The 23,495-nt window shown below is 44.3% G+C and overlaps 2 protein-coding genes and 1 pseudogene across 4 annotated transcripts in view; 1 reads left to right on the top strand and 2 right to left on the bottom strand.

Moving 5' to 3' along the window:
• Positions 1 to 538: 538 nt before the first annotated feature.
• Positions 539 to 8,448, bottom strand: LOC120026228 (annotated as a pseudogene).
• Positions 8,449 to 12,244: 3,796 nt separating this feature from the next.
• Positions 12,245 to 14,528, top strand: LOC120026227 (caspase-3-like). Its single transcript, XM_038971051.1, has 3 exons — positions 12,245 to 12,461; positions 13,811 to 13,974; positions 14,079 to 14,528. Exons 1-3 carry the CDS (start codon positions 12,245 to 12,247, stop codon positions 14,526 to 14,528), a joined length of 831 nt encoding a protein of 276 aa, XP_038826979.1.
• A 2,987-nt stretch (positions 14,529 to 17,515) lies between these two features.
• LOC120026317 (transcription factor 7-like 1-B) overlaps positions 17,516 to 23,495 on the bottom strand; it is a 29,793-nt gene continuing 23,813 nt past the window's right edge. For 2 of the 3 annotated variants that reach the window (XM_038971151.1, XM_038971150.1), the window contains exons 4-12: positions 21,135 to 21,218; positions 20,365 to 20,482; positions 20,109 to 20,202; positions 19,885 to 19,971; positions 19,627 to 19,743; positions 19,380 to 19,545; positions 19,134 to 19,241; positions 18,963 to 19,050; positions 17,516 to 18,831 (exon numbers count right to left, since the gene is read on the bottom strand). In XM_038971151.1, coding sequence (XP_038827079.1) covers positions 18,254 to 18,831; positions 18,963 to 19,050; positions 19,134 to 19,241; positions 19,380 to 19,545; positions 19,627 to 19,743; positions 19,885 to 19,971; positions 20,109 to 20,202; positions 20,365 to 20,482; positions 21,135 to 21,218 — 1,440 coding nt within the window. In that variant the 3' untranslated portion in view covers positions 17,516 to 18,253. The remainder of the gene's footprint in view (positions 18,832 to 18,962; positions 19,051 to 19,133; positions 19,242 to 19,379; positions 19,546 to 19,626; positions 19,744 to 19,884; positions 19,972 to 20,108; positions 20,203 to 20,364; positions 20,483 to 21,134; positions 21,219 to 23,495) is intronic. The other variant, XM_038971153.1, reaches the window with a different exon arrangement.

The raw sequence follows: 23,495 nt of genomic DNA, 5'->3' as shown, positions 1-23,495 counted from the left end.
GGGGTTTATGTTATATTGCAAATATACCACGTTGCGTCGTGCCTAAGAACAGCCCTAAGCCGTAGTATACTGGCCATATACCCCACAGGCCTTATTACTTAAATATATAGTTAGAGGCGTAGTATATAGGGGTGAGAGGTAGAGCTGGGACGATAAACTGAAAATATTTTGCTGATATCGTTCATTACGACAAATAATGTACAGGGTTCTATTAGAGAAATTTTAAGTTTGAAAATAAATAAGTTTGCTAATATGAGTGACTGTTAATGGGACAGTTTATAGCTACAACATTCAAAGTAGTAGTAGAAATGTTAAGGGTAATATAAAAAAATTGTACATTTGTTATAAATTTAGCGTTATCGCGATACTTTGCCCATATCGCCCAGCTCTAGTTAGAGGTCAGGGTGCTTACACAGAGTGGTTGTGGTCGTAATGCCTGTCATGGTGCTAGTTAGAGGTCAGGGTGCTTACACAGAGCGGTTGTGGTCGTAATGCCTGTCATAATGCCTGTCATGGTGCTAGTTAGAGATCAGGGTGCTTACACAGAGCGGTTGTGGTCGTAATGCCTGTCATAATGTCTGTCATGGTGGTGGGCAGGACCGTCCGGAATATTGTCATGCCGACTGCCAGAGTGGCCTCTGATTGGCTCCTGCTCCGACTTCTCCATCCCATAGTTACTGCAGAAGGAGGGAGAGAGGGATGGATACAGGAAAGTATTGATGACAAACAACGATAGAGATATAAAGAACGACTGACCAACACATACACAATGACAGACAGAGACTACCTTCTCTTTGGCCCAGTCTGTAGGTCTTTCAGGTAGTTCTCTCTCTCTATGGAGTGGGCCCGCGAAGAGTTAAACACTGGAATAACACAGGGAGAGAACATTACACACCCATGCGTGCGTGCACACACACAATTCTTAAAAGGAGGTTCAGTACTCACACTCTCCAGCCTCTTTAGGATCCATCCCATCTACACCTATCAGATACCTGAAGAGAAGAGAGAGTAAGAGGAAGAAAAGAGAGAGAAGTGAGAGAAAGGGAGGAGGAAGAGAGGAGGAAAAGAGGCAGGTTATATACTGTAAGCACATGTAGAATCTACCAGACACTCCACAAAATCTGCTAAACGCTCCTTACCTACAGACCAAGTAGTCTGTCCTATTGAGACCATGAGTAGTACAGTGCAATCCGATCAGCTTATCTGTGAAAGAGAAAGATAATAAATATGTTCAACATCCTCTTGTCTTCCTGCTGATGTGTTCATGATGAACTAATCAGTTTCACTAATCACCTGTGAGGGTGGCTGTGTGTGTCACACCTTCCCAAGTTCTCCCATGTCACCCTGCTCCTCCGCACACTCCACTGGCTTCCATTCGGAGCTTGCCTCCACTACAAGACCATGGTGCTAGCCTATGGCGCAACAAGAGGAACTGCCCCTCCCTTCCTTCAGGCTATGCTTAAACCTTACACCCCAACCCGAGTCCTGCCAAGTCAAAGCTCTTCTCTGCTAAGCTAAGTCCCTGCCCATCATCTGAACACATCTGAAACCCTACCTCATGGAAGAATATCTTAAATAATCCCTTTTGTGAACTAACACTCACATTTGACTTTCTTCCCCCTTACTAGCTCTGACTTTGCTGATAGCTACTTCATTGAGAAAAAAATGTACTATGATATGTGGTTGTCCCACCTAGCTACAGTATCTTAAGATTAATGCACACTAACTGTTAAGTTGCTGGATAAGAACATCTGATAAATGACTAAAATGTAAATGACTGACCATTGTGTGTGTTGTCTTGTAGGAACCTGCGGACGGCACGTTTGAAGCTAAGGATTGTGGGATCGCTGGGAACTTCTTGACCTGCTGTGAAGATTTGTCTGGAAGGTCCTACACACACACACACACACACACACACACACACACACACACACACACACACACTACACTACACTATATACAGTCATTGTGTGTGTGTTTGCATGTGTGTATACCTCAGGATTGTAGTAGCGTGTTGTAAAAGTGAGGTCTATGATCAGTGTCAGGTCCTGTCGTCTTTTTCCAGAATCTGCATCAGCTCCCACGGACCAAACACCTCAGAACGCTCTACACGACAACACAGGGACTGGAACACGAACACGAACACACACACACGAACACACACACACGAACACACACACGAACACACACACACACAAAACCCGTTTTACACAACCCCAGGACTACTGAACACATACAAACACTCTGACTTAGTTACCTGTACCTGTTTCTGAGGGACTTTAAACAAGATTAACCTTATCCCAGGTATCCTCTTCCCTACTGCCTGGTAGTCTTCCCATCTGTATGGGAGAGCAGGGCATCAATATGACAGAGAGTTAGTCTATAGCGCTGTCCCGTTGCCAAGGTCCAGCATTAGTTAGCTAACGTAAACTCACCCCATTTTGTACAAATATGCATAACCGCAACATTCAAACGAGGGTACAATGAAAACTAATGGGACTGTAGCGACTGTGTTGACTTCGAAATCGGGGGTGTGAACTACATTTCTATTCAAGCGTTGATCGACATGGTAATGGCTCTATAGTATTGGAGAAAAGTTGAAAAAACGGACCCTCCGTTACATCGTGACGTGTCATGCCGTAACGTACAGGACGCATAAAGCAACTATTTCTGTCTTACAATCTCTCTCCACCAGGTGTAGCACTTCTCTCATCCTTTAAAAACAAGAAATGGACAGTGGCGGGGGTAAGGGGGATACCTAGTTATTTTTTGCGTCATCATTGCATGCGATCATCATTCTCAAAGCCGCTGTTTACTTCTAAGATCACTTTAGCACCGCCCTAAAAACCCGATTCAAATTCGACACAAACCTTCAAATAGGTATGTAATGACACATTATATAAACTCTTTATAGTGTTTTATTTACATTTTAGAGGCGATAAGGTGATAAGTTGGACAGATCGAGTGAAAAAAAGCAATTTTCCCACACAACATCTCTCCTTCTCACTATCACGCATTAGTTTCGCTTCCCCACCCGCCATTTTTAAAAAGACCCGACGGGGCTCATTGCCTTCTTGAATCATGCCGAAACGGGCAGCGTGGGGGTCATGTAATTGATTCTGTTGGAAAGGGGAGAAATTGGGCTTTACAATGGTATTGACATTACAGTTGATCTGGAAGTATTACGTTTTTGGGGCACTAAAATAAGGTCAATTGTACGGACCAAGGCGATGTACAAAAGTGAGTGAGTTTCTTTTTCTTTGGTTTACTCTTGAGTAACGTTACTTATAAAGACAACATAATCTGCAATAAAATGTGTATCAGATACTATAGCAGCAAAACTAACTGCTACGCAAGCCAGCCAGCTAGTTAGTTAGTTAGTTAGTTATCTATCTCGGCAACACAGACATACTCTGTTCTGTCCACGAGAGATTATTAGTCAGCTAGCAGCTACGTCAGCTAGCAGCTACGTCACAGTTACAATGAGACAGATATTTCACCGGATGTATAAATGTGAAGCATCCACTTGGCGTTTCCACTCACTACCAAATATGGTATTGAGCGAAAGCCCAGTGGTCGGCAGTGATAGAAGATTGAAGGAAATGGAATATGGCCGACATTCTGCAGTTTCTCATCGATGAAACATTCGATCGCAATACAGTTTTCTGTTCCCAAAACTAAAATATGCTATGAACAGAGTGGAATAGATTTTGTAGACTTTACCCTTTGCCAAAGTTTTTAAAAATCACGTTGTTTAAAAGGAGTGCAAAGGAGAATTGTAGTTATTGCACACGCGCACTTCACAGAGTAGGCGTTCCCCAACGGAAATATGCAGATGTCTGCTAGAACGGACCAAGATCTCGCTAGCTCGTGCTTGGCTCTGCCCACCTCCTTGCTTGTTCTGCCCACTATGACTCATTTGTTCCCATTGGAAACGACTGGCTGTGGTTCATCTTGGTTCAGTTATAGAAATCTTTGTTCTAGTTATACAAATATTTGGCTACGTAGTTCTTCTTCTTCTTCAGGATTTGGTTAGCGGATTGCATCCAACTTTTAAGTGCGTATACGACCATCTACTGTACTGGTGTGTGAGGCCATTCAAGGCCTCCTTACATTAAATTCTTGATATGGTAATACAAATTGGAAAACAGGAAGAAGAAAAATCCCTGCCAACTATTAATCCTATATACAAAAAAATAAAAACACCACCCCATTTCACTTTTTTATCCTATCTAGTCCTACTCCAGACCAACGGTCAAACAGGACAGAACACTACCACTCAACACCCCCTGCAACTGTTCTGCAGTAAACCCTCGCAATCCCAAATACTTCTCTGCCGCAGCCACCACAGAACACTACCACTGACATTCATATTCTGACTATCTCTGAAACTCACTTAGACAATACCTTTGATGATACAGTGGTAGAAATACAAGGTTATAACAGTTACAGAAAAGACAGAAATGTCAGTGGTGGAGGTGTTACTGTTTATATTCAGAACCACATTCCTGTAAAGATTAGAGAGGATCTCATGTTAAATACTGTTGAAGTTATATGGCTACAGGTTCATCTGCCTCACATAGAGCCCATTCTTGTAGGAAGCTACCACCAAGTGCTAACAGTCAGTATCTGGATAACGTGTGAAATGCTTGATAATGTATGTGATATCAACAGAGTGGTCTATTTTCTGGGTGATTTAAATATGGACTGGCTTTCATCAAGCTGCCCAATCAAGAAAAAGCTTAAAACTGTAACCAGTGCCTGCAACCTGGTTCAGGTTATCAGTCAACCTACCAGGGCAGTTACAAACAGCACAGGAATTAAATCATCAACATGTATTGATCACATCTTTACTAATGCTGCAGAAATGTGCTTGAACGCAATATCCAGATCCATCAGATGTAGTGATCACAATATAGTAGCCATATGTAGGAAAACCAAAGTTCCAAAGGCTGGGCCTAATATAGTGCATAAAAGGTCATACAATACGTTTTGTAGTAATTCCTATGTGTTGATGTAAATAATATTTGTTGGTCCGTGGTGTATAGTGAGGAGCAAACAGTTGCACTAGACACATTTATGAAATTGCTTATCCCATTTACTAATAAGCATGTACCCATTAAGAAAATGACTGTAAAAACGGTTAAATCTCTGTGGATTGATGAGGACCTGAAAAATGTTATGGTTGAGAGGGTTGACACAAAAGGAATGGCAAATAAGTCTGGCTGCACAACCGATTGGAAAATGTACTGCAACTTGAAAAATCATGTCACTAAACTGAATAAAAAGAAGAAGAAACTACACTATCATACAAAGATAAATTACATAAAGAATGATAGTAAAAAGCTTTGGAGGACCTTCAGTGAAATGTTGGGGGGGAAAGGGTAACTCAGCTCCATCTTTCATTGAATCAGACGGCTCATTCCTTACAAATCCGACTGATTGCCAACTACTATAAGGATTTTTTAATTGGCAAGATTAGCAAACTTAGGCATGACATGCCAGCAACAAACGCTGACACTACACATCCAAGTATATCTGACCAAATTCGGAAAGACAAGAATTGTAATTTTGAATTCCGTAAAGTGAGTGTGGAAGAGGTGAAAAAAATATTGTTGTCTATCAACAATGACAAGCCACCAGGATCTGACAACTAGGATGGAAAATTACTGAGGATAATAGCGGACTATATTGCCACTCCTATTGCCATATCTTCAATTTAAGCCTATTAGAACATTCTGCTAACTAAGAATAGTAAAGCCCCCTTTACTGGCTCAAATAGCCGACCAATCAGCCTGTTACCAAACCTTGGTAAAGTTTTTGGAAAAAATGTGTTCAACCAGATACAATGCTTTTTTACAGTAAACAAATCGACAACAGATTTTCAGCACGCTTATAGGGAAGGACATTCAACAAGCACAGCACATACACAAATGACTGATGATTGGCTGAGAGAAATTGATGCTAAAAAGATTGTGGGGGCTGTTTTGTTAGACTTCAGTGTGACTTTTAACATTATCGATCATAGTCTGCTGCTGGAAAAACGTATGTGTTATGGCTTTACACCCCCTGTTATATTGTGGATAAAGAGTTACCTGTCTAACAAAACACAGAGGGTGTTCTTTAATGGAAGCCTCTCCAACATAATCCAGGTAGAATCAGGAATTCCCCAGGGCAGCTGTCTAGGCCCCTTACTTTTTTCAATCTTTACTAATGACCTGCCACTGGCTTTGAGTAAAGCCAGTGTGTCTATGTATGAGGATGACTCAACACTATACAAGTCAGCTACTACAGCGACTGAAATGACTGCAACTCTAACAAAGAGCTGCAGTTAGTTTCAGAATGGGTGGCAAGGAAGAAGTTAGTCCTAAATATATATATTTTTTAAAGCATTGTATTTGGGACAAATCCTTCACTAAACCCTAAACCTCATCTAAATCTTGTAATAAATAAGAGAGCAAACATGAATAATATGGATGTCAATCTCTCCTGGCTCAAAGAGGAGGAGAGATTGACTTCATCACTACTTGTATTTGTGAGAGGGATTGACATGTTGAAAGCACTGAGCAGTCTGTTTAAAAGACTAGCACACAGCTCAGGCACCAATGCATACCCCACAAGACATGCCACCAGAGGTCTCTTCACAGTCCCCAAGTCCAGAACAGTACTACATAGACCCATGACTACATGGAACTCTATTCCGCATCAGGTAACTGATGCAAGTAGTAGATCAGATTTAAAAAACAGATTAAAAATACACCTTATGGAACAGCAGGGACTGTGAAGCAACATAAACATAGGCACAGACACATGCATACACACACACGTTAACATACGCAATATACACACATGTACACATGGATTTTGTGTTGTAGATATGTGGTAGTGGAGTAGGGGCCTGGGGATCCATAATAAATACAAATACAAATACCACTATTTTCTGTAACTTCCGATCCATTTCTGCAGTACAATTGACAACCATGACTATGAATGCTAAAAAGCCCACCTTACTGAAGCACATATTCTTCCCATCACTCTCTCTTGGCCTCTGCCTATCCACAGGAATCCTCTCAGTATCCCTCACCTTGTACCCATCTTCCTCTACCACTCTCTTCACTGCTTCAGCAAAGGACACTTTCTGTACTACTTTAACCCTGGCAACCACAACCTGCCTTTCTCTCACCGGACACTTCCGATCTCCAATCCCATGGGAACACCCACAGCTTACTCACACAACCTTCTCCACTGATACTACACATTCCTTCGTTTCATGCCCTCCTGCACACTTTTCACATCTAGGAATCTCCCTTCTAAACACTGCTGCAACATGCCCATAAACTTGACAGCTAAAACACAGTAGTATTTACAGAACAAAAGCTCTCACAGGGTAACTTACACTTCCTAACTTGACCTTGTCCGGCAAAGATTCTACATCAAAACTCAACAGGACAGACAATGTCTTCTCCTCGTGAATCTTCAATTTCAACTGATCATCTTCAACACTTAATGCACCCCGTTATCACCCCTTTCAACGAAGCCCTGCTCCGGAGAGCATATCAAGTCCTATTTCTTGTCTCTGATTGCATGATCTGGAGTGCCGGCTCCCTCTGGACTGAAGAAACACAATAAATCATCACTAATCCACTCCGAGTTACTCTCACCAACTCAACCGTCCCCAACCTCTTCTCCACCCAAACTGACACCACATATGGATCAGCCAAAATACAAGGATCCATTCTCTCCACAAAGCTCACTCCCATTGGACCAGAAACATCATTTTCATCCTCAGGACGAGGCCTGAACTCGGCAGTCCTCACCGCAGGTACTACATCTATGCTATCGTCATGTTCCATCTCAGCTCCTAGAGCAAGAATCCCCCTTTTTGCACTTGATACCAACCCTCCTCACCACACCACTTCCCTCTACACTCAGCACCTTCTCAGCAGTCATCACTGCACCTGTCACCACAATTAATTCACCCTCACTCTCATCACATTCCCTTTCCTCAGCTCTTCTAAAAGTTCTGTGCGATCCTCCATTCCATATTCCATTTAAACATATTCCACTTTTCACCTTTTTCCTTTATCCGCCATCTTCACCTTCACCAGATCTTTCCAGAAGGCTGTTGTAAATCCCTCACTCCATATTTATTCATAATGTGTTCTACTTTCTTCCTTTTTTCCTTGTCTGCCATCTTAACGACTTCCTTCAACCCTTCTTCCTCAAAATCATGTTGCTAGGGTTCATTCGGGTTCATTCGAAAAACACCCACAAACTCTTCTAAACAGTTCTTAACATAATTCATGCTTTATTGTAACTGAAAAGAAAGTAACCTAATTTATTTAACAAAAAACTATTTCGCATGAATGAGGGGGTTCGATTAATCTCACCTGTTTTACGCTGGCGCTCCACCCTCCTCACTTTCGCCCCCGATGACGTGACAGCCATTGCCTGGTTCAACCCGGGCCAGTGTAAAAGATTTCCCTTATTGGCTTTCCACGTTTCTGCTGCCGCATGTGGACGACATAAGCAGTATCTCACGACCAGAATGTCTCTCGTTCCCCCTACGGGTTTGGATGTGTCATAGAAAGAGATGTGACAACTGAAACTTCAGTACAAGCATAGCAGATAGACCAATATTCACGTAGTCTGTGTCTAAACACCCTTGGGAGCGTCGCTGGACAGCTATTCTCAGGTCTCTCCAGAGATGTTCGATCGGGTTCAAGTCCGGGCTCTGGCTGGGCACCTCAAGGACATTCAGAAACTTCTTGCATTTAAGAATGTGTTCCTGGGGACCTTCAATGCTGCAGAAAAGTTTCGGTACCATTACCCAGATCTGTGCCTCGACACAATCCTGTCTCGGAGCCTGCCTGTTGTGCCCTGTCCGGGGGTATTGTCGGACGGGTCCACAGTGTCTCCCGACCCTCCTGTCTCAGCCTCCAGTATTTATCCTGTAATAGTTCATGTGTCGGGGGGCTAGGGTCAGTCTGTTATATCTGGAGTATTTCTCCTGTCTTTCTCTCTCTCTTTTTCTCTCTTTTTTTCTCTCTCTCTCTCAGAGGACCTGAGCCCTAGGACCATGCCTCGGGACTACCTGGCCTGATGACTCCTTGCTGTCCCCAGTCCACCTGGTCGTGCTGCTGCTCCAGTTTCAACTGTTCTGACTGCGGCTATGGAACCCTGACCTGTTCACTGGATGTGCTACCTTGTCCCAGACCTGCTGTTTTCAACTCTCTAGAGACAGCAGGTGCGGTAGAGATACTCTGAATGATCGGCTATGAAAGCCAACTGACAGGTGCTGACCTGTTGCACCCTCTACAAACACTGTGATTATTATTATCTGACCTGGTCATCTATGAACATTGAACATTTTGGCCATGTTCTGTTATAATCTCCACCCGACACAGCCAGAAGAGGACTGGCCACCCCTCATAGGTTTCTTTCTAGGTTCTGGCCCTTCTAGGGAGTTTTTCCTAGCCACCGTGTTTCTACACCTGCATTGCTTGCTGTTTGGGGTTTTAGGCTGGGTTTCTGTACAGCACTTTGTGACATCAGCTGATCTAAGAAGGGCTTTATAAATACATTTGATGGAGATACCTTTTTTTAAGTAGGGGTGTGAATCAGAAAACCAGTCAGTATCTCGTGTAACCACCATTTGCTCATGCAGCACGACACATCTCCTTCTTATAGAGTTGATCAGGCTGTTGATTGTGGCCTGTGGAATGTTGTCCCACTCTTCTTCAATGGCTGTGTGAAGTTGCTGGATATTGGCGGGAACTGTAAAACGTAGATCCAGATCCAGAGCATCACAAACATGCTTAATGGGTGACATGTCTGGTGAGTATGCAGGCCATGGAAGAACTGGGAGATTTTCAGCTTCCAGGAATTGTGTGCAGATCCTTGCAACATGAGGCCGTGCATTATCATGCTGAAACATGAGGTGATGGCAGTGGATGAATGGCACGACAATGTGCCTCAGGATCTCTGTGCATTCAAATTACACAACAATGGCACGACAATGTGCATCACGGTATCTCTGTGCATTCAAATTACCATCGATAAAATACAATTCTGTTCGTTGTCCATATCTTATGCCTGCTCATACCATAACTCCGCCGCCACCATGGGATACTCTGTTCACAACGTTGACATCAGCAAACCGCTCGCCCACACAACTCCATACACGCTGTCTGCCATCTGCCCGGTACAGTTGAAACCGGGATTCATCCGCGAAGAGCACAATTCTCCAGAGTGCCAGTGGCCATTTAAGGTGAGCATTTGCCCGCTGAAGTCAGTTACGACGCAAAACTGCAGTCAGGTCAAGACCATGGTGAGGACGACGAGCACGCAGATGAGCTTCCCTGAGTTTATGACAGTTTGTGCAGAAATTCTTTGGTTGTGCAAACCTACAGTCTCAGACAATCCCGCAGGTGAAGAAGCCGGATGTGGAGGTCCTGGGCTGGCGTGGTTATACGTGGTCTGCGGTTGTGAGGCCGTTTGGACGTAGTGCCAAATTCTCTAAAAGGATGTTGGATGTGGCTTATTTTAGAGACATTAAGATTACATTCTCTGGCAACAGTGCTGGTGGACATGCCTGCAGTCAGCATGCCAATTGCACGCTCCCTCAAAACTTGGCATTGTGTTGTGTGACAAGACTGCACATTTTAGAGTGACCTTTTATTGTCCCCAGCATAAGGTGCACCTGTGTAGTGATCATGCTGTTTAATCAGCTTCTTGATATGCCACATCTGTCAGGTGGGTGGATTATCTTGGCGAAGGAGAAATGCTCACTAATAGGGATGTAAAAAAATGTGTGTACAAAATTTGAGAGAAATAAGCTTTCTGGGATCTTTTATTTCAGCTCATGAAACATGGGACCAACACTTTACATGTCGCGCTTACATTTTTGTTCAGTGAACATTTCAAGTGCTTGCATTTGATTATTATTAATCAAATACAAACCTTGAATTGATTACTGTACTCACGACCATCCCTAACAACAACTAAAAAGCAAAACATTCCAGTAGTCTGTTCTTTCTGGTTATGTAGGTGAATATAGCTGGTTAAATTTTCTGAAATTGGCAATCCCTGAGTAATGTGATTACTCAGAACCACTTACTCCTATTTATATAATGTGACTTTGAGACTGTCTTTGTGAAAGTGAAGCTATTGATGACGGTCTGCCCAGCAAGCCCTTTACAAATGAGATGAGCTGGTTATCCATTGCTATAGTATAGGTTGTGAAATATGGTTAAGTCCAGAGATGAGCTAACACGGGTTTCCCTGATATGGCTTTCCCAGCAGACAGAAAAGAACATAGTAGATGAATGGAGGAGGAAATGAGGGAAAAACAGAGAAAGAGCAGAGTTAGGTAATACTGTGACGCAACAGCAAGTGATCCTGACATACCGCTTCCGGCCTTCCAGGTGTGTTAGTGTAAAGGGCAGGGCTATTGGCAGTAGCCCATCTGTCTGCAAGTTGGAACAGTGTTCAGCTGCAGTATAAATACATACACACCTGAACCTGACTCATAAACACACAGACTTTACACTGACATTCTAAAGAAGCTGAGACACAGCTTAGGTGGATATTTACGTGCTGGTGGTGTATTCAGGTAGCTTTTACCTGCTGGTGGTGTATTCAGGTGGATATTTACCTGCTGGTGATGCATTCAGGTGGATATTTACCTGCTGGTGGTGTATTCAGGTGGCTTTTACCAGCTGGTGGTGTATTCAGGTAAATATTTACCTGCTGGTGGTGTATTCAGGTGGCTTTTACCTGCTGGTGGTGTATTCAGGTGGCTTTTACCTGCTGATTGTGTATTCAGGTGGATATTTACCTGCTGGTGGTGTATTCAGGTGGGTGTTACCTGCTGATGGTGTATTCAGGTGGATATTTACCTGCTGGTGGTGTATTCAGGTGGATATTTACCTGCTGGTGGTGTATTCAGGTGGGTGTTACCTGCTGGTGGTGTATTCAGGTGGATCTTACCTGTTGAACCTTACTCCAAGAGAGAAGTCACTCCATTCGGCACTCTGATCTATGCTCTTTCTATCACATTGGACTTTGTGCACAATATACTAGTACATTTGTCAGAGACAGTGAATCTGACCTAAACCCCCAGAGAGCAAGCAGAGACGACAGAGGCAAGGGATAGGTAGATACTCCAAAGGGACTGGTAAAAACCTTGAGAGGTACCAGACTGCAGCGACCAACTGGACCAATGGTCTCTAGATTTTTGGAAATGGCGCTGTGGAGACGGACAAAGGCTGGCAATGAGGAGTGTAACCGCGCTGTCCTGGTCGCAGTGTCGAACTTTGACCACGGTGTACCACTGTGCAGGAGGCCGGGGGCAGAGAAAGACGCCAAAAGACTCCACCGTACCCTGACCAGACTGGGATACAGAGTGGACATACACACTGACCTCACCTCTCATGAGATGTACACACTCTTCAAGACAGGTAACACACACAGACACACACATACCTTATACACACACACCCCTGCTCTACATCAGCTCTAAAACAATAATAAATACTTTATATCCTGGTTTTATCCATTTTATCAAACGTATCAGAGTTCTTACATAATGTTAGCAATTAGGGGACGGTCACAGAGTCCACTGCAGCCCTGAATACAAAACAATTGAAAACCTACACTGAGTGTACAAAACATTAAGGACACCTATTCTTTCCATGACATAGACTGACCAGGTGAATCCAGGTGAAAGCTATGATCCCTTATTGATGTCCCTAGGTAAATCAACTTCAATCATTGTAGATGAACGGGAGACAGGTTAGGAAGGAATTTTAAGCCCTGAGACATGGATTGTATATATGTACCATTCAGACGGTGAATGGGCAAGACAAAAGATTTACGTGCTTTTGAACAGGGTATGGTAGTAGATGCCAGACCCCACCTTGACCAAACTGTGGGAAGAATTGGAGTCTACATGGGCCAGCATCCCTGTGGAGTCCATTCCCCGACGAATTGATGCTCTTCTGAGGGCAAAAGGGGGAGCACACCTCAATATTAGGAAGGTGTTCTTAATGTTTGGTACAGTCAGTGTATACACACACATAAACAGAGTGTACAAAACAAAACATTTAGGACACCTTCCTAACAGATCGTATCTCTTGTCTTGCCCATTCACCCTCTGAATGGCACACACACAATCCATGTCTCAATTGTCTCAAGGCTTAAAAATCCTTCTTTAACCTGTCTCGTCCCCTTCAGGGGGAGGCAGAGGAAAGATTATTTGTCATTCATTGTTATTTACAGTTACTTACAGTAGTAATCATAGGAGATTTGAAATACTGTATGTATGGCGTGCAGACAGAATGAAATGATGACACACACAAACACACACACGCACACTCACGAGACAAAATGTCCTAGTAATAAAGGATGACACAGTCCTATACACACCTGTTTAATAACTACTGTGCAAATACCTGCGGACATATGCACACACCGTGCTGTGCCCTGCAGACAGGATGACAGATGGATAAGCTAATCTTTCACTAAAGAAAACTGTTCTGAGGAATCGCATACCACCATCATCACATGACCCAACAGGGAAGATAATGTTCTATTAATGTTTCTTCTTCTAACCAGTACAGCCAGAGAGGGATGGGCCGACCCATAGTCTGGTTCTTCTCAAGGTTTCTTCCTTTTAGGGACTGTTTCCTTGCCACTGTGCTGCTGTTAGCTCTTAGTGGGTCCAGGCCAGTAAAGCACTTTCTGACAAAACATTTATAAATGAATACAATTTCATTAATTGATTGATTGATGCATTGATTGATTGCAGAGAGCGAGCGGCCAGTGAAGGAGTGTTTCCTGGCAGTCCTGTCGTCTCACGGGGAGGAGGGCTGTGTGTTCGGGGCGGACGGAAGGCCGGTTAGACTGTCCCACATCTTCTCCTGCTTCAACAACTCACACATGGAGGGAAAGACCAAACTGTTCTTTATCCAGGTCAGTACCATTATCATCAATCACCACATCCACAACAAAAAATCAGTCAGTGATATGACAATCATCATTAGTAATCATCTCTCTCTCTCTCCCTCTCTCCTTAGGCGTGCCGTGGGGGTGAGCTGGATGATGGGGTGACAGTGGAGACGGATTCAGCAGGAAGTGATGTCACTGAGGACACTCTGTCTCAGTACCTGTCCATCCCCATGGATACAGCGGTGATGTACGCCACCACGCCAGGTTACGGGGCCTTCATGCACCCTCTGGGGGCTGTCTTCCTCCAGACACTCTGCATCCTATTGGAGGAGGAAGGGGGCAGGGCCTTGGAGCTGACACGCCTCCTGACACGCCTCTCCCACCGTGTAGCCTTTGGCTTCCAGGCCAAAGGTCGTCTGCTAGGGGGGAAGAAGGAAATGCCTTGCTTCGTATCGCGACTGACCAGAGAGGTGTTCCCATTCGCCGAGCGCGGGAAGGAGGGCGGGGCCAATGGGCTTTCTGCAACGACATTGGTCAACCCAGAGTACAACAGACCTCGCAAACCATCTATAAGCTAAACCCAAAGTCTTTGTGAGATCTAAAGACACTTGTCGCTCACAGATTGATAGGGTAGACTTGCTCTGTCAGCTACATTAGTACGGATGATTTTCAATGTGTTGTTAGCCAGAGGGTTGTGAGTTCGTGCAAAGGTTGGGACAGAATTTCCACTCTGTTACTTGTGTGCATGTTCGTGTGCATAATAGAAACAGAACATTGTGAAGATCAGATATGTGGATAAAGGAACAGATCTGGAGGTGTTGATGGTTTCACCAGAGTAGATGATTATGGCGTCTTCCTTTACAGACAACTGATGCATCTTAAAATATTATAGATAATGAACGGTATACTGTGTTACTTGAGTCTATTTCTTTAATTCAAATGGCAACCTATGGCTAAGCTTCTGCTTCTATTTGAAACCATTAAATGTAAGTTGAACACGCATGCTCAATGTTGAGTGTGTTAAAAACGACTTTGCGTGTGACAATATCTTTTTTTCATTCATTGCTTTGATAAATATAATGTTCGAGGTGTTTTTAGTATTTTAACTGAGACAATACATGACTGTATTCCTAAGTTGTAGCGCTCTGACTGGTACAGTGAGATGGAGAGTAAGTTGAAGAAGACACAGCTTTACGCCAGATCAGTGCACCAGCAGGCTCAGATTTGAGTGCTGTAGGAGGAACACCAGTCCAGGTAGACTAAAAGATTAAAGTCACACTATAGTCTCCTTTTCACCTCATTTACTTAAACAAAAGGAACATCTCAATAAGTGGCCCAGGTATCCTCATGACATGGCACAAGTGGGGTTCTCTATTTCTCAACTATTGTTCCCGCAAGTATGGGGGAGTCCATCAGACCAACTCCTTGAATGGCTGACTCCAAGAAGTTTGAACTTGTGTAATTTTTTGTTGTTGCTAAAAACGTGTTATTTTTTACCCTTAAGTGCGTGTATATTACTGTATAAGTGGGATATTGTTTTTCCAACAGGAAAAGTAAAAAGATTGCTGGATTGTGTCTTTACTCTTTGAACCCACATACTGAGCTGTGAGAAGGACTACAGGCCTTTCCCCAGACAGACAAGACAGGGAAAGAAGAACACATAACACCTGTCACCTGATACACTCTGGCACATAATTACCTACCACAAACAAAGCACACTGATAAACCACCTCATAAACACATCTGATTCATTACTGATACAAATGTACTTCTCATCACTATCACTTTCCGCTCTCAAGACTCATTTACAGTAATTTTTTATTTATTTTTTATTTATTTAACTAGGCAAGTCAGTTAAGAACAAATTCAGATTTTCAATGACGGCCTAGGAACAGTGGGTTAACTGCCTGTTCAGGGGCAGAACGACAGATTTGCACCTTGTCAGCTCGGGGATTTGAACTTGCAACCTTTCGGTTACTAGTCCAACGCTCTAACCACCAGGCTACCCTGCCACCCGTAAGTCGGACTCTCTGCTGAGGAACTCTGAGGTCATGACCATAAGAGTTACATGTTTAATCATTAACCTGGGAGTTCCTTCAACCAGCTGATTAAATTTAGTAGAGCAACTGATACCATACACCTATGCATTTACATTTTAGCCATTGAGCCGACGCTCTTATCCAGGACTTACAGGAGCAGTTATGGTTAAGTGCCTTGCTCAAGGGCACATCAACATGTTTTACATGGTCGGGGATTCGAACCAGCAACCATTTAGTTACTTGCTCTTAACCCCTAAATTACCTGCTCTGAGTTTACCCAGGGCTGGTACAGACACACACACACGACGTCTGCGTGCCAAATACCCAAGTTCAGCCTTGTTCCGATTGTAAGACGATTAGATCAGTGACTGTGCACTTTATTGTAGTAATAAAGGTCGAGTTGGGGAAACTTGTTCTTGAACAGATCATATCTAAATCAAATCCAAATCAAATGTTACTTGTCACAAGCGCCAAAAACAAATGGTGTAGACCTTACAAGCCCTTAATTTCTTGAACTACATTTTTGGTTAAGAAAATATTTACTAAATAAACTAAAGTAAAAAAAAAAAAAATAAGTACATTTAGGTAGGGGTAAAGTGACTATGCATATAAAATAAACAGTGAGTAGCAGCAGTGTAAAAACAAAGGGGGCGGAGGTGTCAATGTAAAAAGTCTGGGTGTCCATTTGATAAATTGTTCAGCAGTCTTATGGCTTTGGGGTAGAAGCTGTTAAGGACCCTTTTGGGACCTAGACTTGGCACTCCCGTACCGTTAGCCATGCGGTAGCAGAAAGAACAGCATTACTTGGGCGATTGGAGTCTGACAATTTTTTGGGCCTTCCTCTGACAACGCCTAGTATATAGGTCCTGGATGTCAGGAAGCTTGGCCCCAGTGATGTACTGGGCTGAACGCACTACCCTCTGTAGCGCCTTACGGTCAGATGCCATAACAGGCGGTGATGCAACCGGTCAGGATGCTCTCGATGGTACAGCTGTAGAACTTAAGGATTTGGGGACCCATGCCAAATCTTTTCAGTCTCCTGAGGGGGAAAAGGCGCTGTCGTGCCCTCTTCACAACTGTCTTGGTGTTTGGACCATGATAGTTTGTTGGTGATGTGGACACCAAGGAACATAAGCCGCTCCACTACAGCCCCGTCGATGTGAATGGGGGTGTGTTCGGCCATCCTTTTCCTGTAGTCCACGATCATCTCCTTTGTCTTGCTCACATTGAGATTGTTATCCTGGCGTCTCTGACCTCCTCCCTATAGGCTGTCTCATCGTTGTCGGTGATCAGGCCTACCACCATTATCGCCAGCCAACTTGGTTTTGTAGTCGTGCTTGGCCACTCAGTCATGGGTGAACAGGAGGGGACTAAGCACGCACATTTTATTTGTGCTGGTCAAACATTGAGGTTCATAGGAAACACTCACCTACGATGATGAGATCCATTGAAGATGCAGTGTGTTAATTAGAAAGACTATGCTACCAAAGGCAAGACAACACAGGAACAGACACGTTTCAGAAATAAGTAGATGTTTATTATCAAGACTCAGTCATATGGGGGGTTATAAAAGAATAGGGTAGGGAGGGAAACCAGATCTACACACATTACTACCACAAAGACTGAAACGTACATTGATCTATTTTTCTTAAAAAATGTACCTTTACTTTTTTGTATTTTATACAAGTAGCAAATTGGACAAATTAATACAAAAAAAAGGTAGGATGTTGCAATACCATTTGACAAAAAAAATGTAGTTACACGAAGCCAAGTTAAAAGAGGTGTGGTCAAATATTGACCAATAATTGTTTCCTTTTCATACTAATATAAAACCAGGTCTAATATCTATAAAAAGGTTAAAAAAGTTTATTTACAGACAAAAAAAACAATAAAAAAGTAGGAAGAAATTTACCCTAATCCTAAGGCAACAGTGGGTGTTGCAGGCTTTCCCCCCCCAGCCCAGCACTAACATGATTCCGCTAATCAATGAATAATGATCTTCATTTAAACCTCTATTCAAACACTATTTAAATTGTGTGTGGTGCTAGGCTGGAGCATCATGTAGCCCTCAAGGAGTTGTTCACCCCTGCCCACAGAGTAGAGAGGACTCTCCAACACACTGATAGGGGGTCAGATATTTTTTCATCCCACCCATGATTAGACAGGGTTTAGAGGTATCTGTGGTTAGGGGTAGTGTAATGCTTAAGGTTACGGCTGGCCTTAGAGGAATCTGATCATAGATCTGTGGTTAGCGTCTTTGGGTTTTAATTATTATTTCTAGTGACGAGGGAGAGTGGCTGGGACTGGAGCATGGCATGATGGGAGCTCATTGTTGATTGGTGGATAGAGGTGGGAGGAGCTAAGCCAGAGGCAAAGGGGATTGGTCGAGACAGAAGTGGTGGAGTCTGTTTGCTGGATGAGCTCATGTGGAGAGAAAATGGGGGATGAGAGGGGGATGAAGATGAAGAGGTATTGGGGGTAGGGGGCGGGGGGAGGTGTGTGTGAGTTAATAAATGTGAATGTGTGTGAGACTGGATGTGGGTGTAAGCCTGACCGTGTGTGTCCCTGTGTGACTGCAGACGAGGGGGTTTGGTGGTGAGGGAGAGGGGCTGGACCTGCTCAGGATGTGTGTGCTCGGAGTGTGAGTGTGTGTGTTCGGTGTGTGTGGGTGCGGGAGCGGCAGGGGAGGCCAGAGCAGTGGTGGGCGTGGCTGGAGAGTCCAGAGAGGAGGCGGGACTAGCCTGGGACAGGTGTGTGTGTGTCAGGTGTGTGTGAGACACACTGGGTCTCTCCTGAGTTCCATAGGACACACACGACTTCTTGAGCTGCGCGGAGAAGTGCTCTATAGACAAAATAAAAACACACTGATCAGTCTTGCTGTTACTTTGCAGTTATGTCATTAAGTAGAACAGAGTAGGTCACTTCTCACGTCTTCATATTGCTCTGATCTTGAATGTATTAGGTGGTTCTTACCCTCTGGAGCAGCTGACTGGGGGTGTGTCATCTGTCCCTCTGGAGCAGTCTCTGGCCTGCCATCTCTCTTCCTTTTCTTCCTCTTCCCCTGCACACACACACAAAATCACATCACGTCCTCCACCACCACACAGCAACCAATCAAATCACTACTAAATAATTACTACTTACGTAGTTGTCTCTAGCTGACCATCCAGGGTAGAGTTGGGAGTGTAGCTGTCTCTCCTTGCGGGCCATATCATAGTACTTAGACTGCTCCTCACGAGACAGAGTGTGCCACTGTAGACAGACACACAGGGTTAACACACACACTCCCTTCTAGAGCATAGGTCATTGACCACAACGTTCAGCATGAACGCACACATCATACAAACAATGACCGTTTGTGAGCACGCATACACACACACTGCCACTCACCCTGCGTCCCAGAATCTGGTTGATGGCAGCGCTCTCCTTCAGGGTGCACTCAGCCACCACCTTGGGTCTCTGCTCCTTCATGTACAGCATAAAGGCATTCAGAGGCTTCTTCACGTGAGGCTTCTTCTCCTCCTTCTCTCTGTCCCCCATAGACACAGCACACCTCCTACACACAACACAGAGTTACGGAGTCAGCAACAGGGGTGTGAGAAAGGTGTGTGGTTTAAAGAGCTGTGTGTGTACGTACCCGTGCTGGTTGCCATCTCTCGGTTCCTGTTTGATCGCCGTGGAAACGATGGCAGGGTGGGGGACTGACGTCTGGGGAGGCGGGACCATGTGGGGTGAGAAACGACTGGACACAAAGCTGTCAAACACACACCATACCACAAACATAAATAACAATTAAATGACATGTTTGCAATCTTTACAGAAGTACAGTCTTCACAGTATGTAGTCTCCAGAGGAGTGATACGTGGATGTGTGTAAGTGATTAGGTGAGCTGTACCTGGACATGGAAGAGTTCAAGGCGAGAGCTGCAGGGTAGGATGGTCTAAACCCCCCCACTGGAATACCGTACATGGACTGGCCCTGCCTAGAGACAGAAAACGAGGGAGGGGTAACAGTGTCACTTTTGTAATAGCATATGTTGTGCTAAAAAATGTTGGCAAAATAAACTAAACCATTATTGTATTTATCATGAGAGTTTGAATGGGCGTGTGTGTGACTCACAGCCAGCTCAGCGGGTGTGTCATGTGTTCCATGCCTCCAGGAGAGAGAGGGTAGTAAGGAGAGAGCTCTGCTGGGTGGGGGGTGGGGGGAAGACCTGGAGAGGGGAGAGCAACATATAAATCTGTTGTTATATAGCAACAAGTGTCATCTGACAGATATCAAACGTAAAATGTGAATCACCTAGGATTTAACATTAATACTGAGTATTCCAGACAAAAGCAGAAAGAGGGATGAGAGAGGAGAGGAACTTTCATACCCGTGTCAGCTGAGAGGTGAGGAGGGGGTGTCCGTGGGGGGAAGGGGTCTGGACTGTAGGACAGGAGTGGGGAGAAGGGGGACAGATGACTATGCTGCACCACTGGTACCTTATTGGACTAGAGAGAGAAAGAGAGGGAGATAGAGAGGGATTAGATTTGGAACAGCTATACAATGCTTTCAAATCGACATGAGCCTTGGCCCTAGGGCCTGGGGTTGTTTCTGGGCTGACTGGCTGTATCAGTGAGAGGGAGCGAGTCCTCCACCAGGTCTTCAGGTATATCCTCAGATACCCAACACACACTCCGTTACATACACAACACTCATCTCATACACACGCGCGGTCCTGGTCTCTGTATCAGAATACACACAGCCATCGCTACACACACCACCCGGAGGTGCTAAAGTCCTCATTGTCTCTGGACGGATTAACACCATTCAGCTTTAACATTCCTGCGTCTGTCTGTCTACAGCAGGTTTGAGGGAGGTCAGGAGGGTGTGTGTGTGTGAGTGAGCATGGAGAGGGTGAGGGAGGACACAATTCAGGTCACCCGAGTGCCATGTGTGGATATTCCAGGAGACATGCTAAATGGCTGATAGTAGCAGAGCAGGGTAACTAACCACGGTAAGTTTTGTAATACAAACAAGGTACTTCAGTAAAGTATGTAGCTAGAAGCTTACTTGCTACGTACAGTTGTCCTTTTACATGTTATGTGTCAGGGCAAGTGATGTCACTGCACAGTCACTAGACTGTAGTGCACACACACTCACCATGTGAGCAGGGGAGGGAGAGCGAGGGTCTTTTAAAGCAGAAGTTCCAGGAACATCCAGCATGGGCCACTTCATCTGTAGATACTAGAGAGAGCGAGCGAAAGTGATTTAGAACATACGACTTTGATTCATTGTTTGCATGCACTACATATTAAAAAAGATTTAATGGACAAATATGACATATCGTGAAACGGGTATGAAGCGGGGTGTCTGTGGAGGGACGTACGAGGGAGGATGTGTGTGCAATAGGTGTGTGTGTGTGTTACAGAGTGTGAGAGGTTGAGAGAGTGAATTCCGATGACTCTCCACATGGGTCTGGGTCAGATTAATGTATGCAGACAGACACACACACACCCCCCCTATGTGGTGAGTGTATCAGTCAGGCCCCAGCTGCACGTCTCTCTACATTAGGGTTTATGTGTGGGAACGGTTGCTTTTAGAAAAGCCAGCGCTTAAACATAGTGTTTCCCCTAGGATTTTTTTTCTGCAGCCGTGGCAAATTTAGCGGGGTGGAAGGGGGGGGGTGGTAGTGGGCATGGGCAATGGGCATGGGCAATGGGCATGGGCAATGGGCATGGGCAATGGGCATGGGCAATGGTGCAGTTTTAGAGGCCCTCTTGGCTGCGGACTAAAATAAAATGTTTTTTTATTTCAACTTTATTTTAAAACCAATTTCCTGCAATTATACACATTTTACCATGAGGAAGATAGAATATTTTACAGTTTTGAAGCTTGTTTCCTGCAATTTTATACATTTGTCATGGGGGCTAAGAGACAAATTGCAGTTTCAAAGCTAATCTCCTGCAATTCTGCAATGGTCATGGCTTATGCCTTGCTCTTATGCTATCTGAGTTACTGAAACAAATCAATGTGGGGCCCATGCCGTGACATTTTTGGAATTTCAGATTCTCCCTGACTGTAGTTTTTATTTTGGTGATTGTTAGTTCTCAAATATAATCTAATTTTAAAAACTGTATTGCTCTCAATCTTTTCTACATACTTTATATCTGGTTTTAGCCGTTTAAGCTTCCACTGAAAATGTTTTACCTTCCCGAAACCCTGGCCACAATTTAGCAGCGGCAGTGCACCACTGCTAAATGCATATAAGGGAAACACTGACGTAAACCACAACAGCTCAGGGGTCAGTCTCCACTCAAAGGAAGTGAGACAGGAAGGAAGAAGGGATAAGCGAGGGGGCTAAAAATGGACATGGCAATTTGCAGGAGTAGAGAGGTCTAGTATCTGTGTAGGGACAAGAATCTTGAGGTGGAAAGTGACCTAGAGGTTGAGAGAGGAGTAGTAAGATGGGCCATAGAGGGGGAGAGAACGTGTGTGACGGGTATAATGCGGGGGTTCTCAAAGTTGACAGGGGTCTGCGGATGTACTGCAGGGAGTAGATTATTTTTAGAATTAATATTACTAACAGATCAAACAAATGTTGGCCAAGGGCTCCGTGGAATAAGTTTAGAGAGTGTAATACAATATTATTAATCTACAGTTTGTGTAAACCTTGGCCACCTGGGCCTGGGATGGATATTGGTATGCAAAAATTACAGGCATAAATGTACTGCAATTTAAACTTTAAAACTGCAAAGTTCTCTCCCTGCCCCATGATAAAATGTGTAGAATTGCAGAACATTTGTTTAACGTTCTCTCCATTTCCAAGAGATGGGCCTTTAAAATGTTCCATCCCAGGGCCCGAAACTTGGTTCGTCCAGCCTTGCACTTCCAAAGTCATAGTAGAACTCCTTGTGTTGTGATTATGAGGGGTCACCTCCCGACCTCCCGGGTGGCGCAGTGGTCTAGGGCACTGCATCGCAGTGCTAGCTGCGCCACCAGAGTCTCTGGGTTCGCGCCCAGGCTCTGTCGCAGCCGGCCGCAACCGGGAGGTCCGTGGGGCGACGCACAATTGGCATAGCGTCGTCCGGGTTAGGGAGGGTTTGGCCGGTAGGGATATCCTTGTCTCAGTAATAAAATGTATGCACTCTACTGTAAGTTGCTCTGGATAAGAGCGTCTGCTAAATGACTAAAATGTAAATGTAAAAATGGGTCACTGATGAATTCGCCATCACAAAATGGGTCCCAGTTTTGTTCACAGCAGACCAACATGCTACATTGAGTCGCTGACTACAGTTGAGGAAAAAACTAACATAGCACACACAATAAGGGTTCCATTGTGTAGCAGGTCAAATAAAACAAAAATAATGAGGACCACAAGAACATAGGTGTTTGCCTGTGCAGGGAGTGTGTGTTCACTGCACAAGGAGAGAAAGTGTGTGAGAGGCTGAGCAGCTCTTCCTCCATACTCTCTATTGTTACCTCTCTCTCTCTCTCTCTCTCACACACACACACACACACACA

Source organism: Salvelinus namaycush, chromosome 31 (assembly GCF_016432855.1).
Source record: "Salvelinus namaycush isolate Seneca chromosome 31, SaNama_1.0, whole genome shotgun sequence".
NCBI classification, from domain to species: Eukaryota; Metazoa; Chordata; class Actinopteri; order Salmoniformes; family Salmonidae; genus Salvelinus; species Salvelinus namaycush.
The sequence above is the reverse complement of the archived record's forward strand: the minus strand, read 5'-3'. Positions and strand labels throughout refer to the sequence as shown.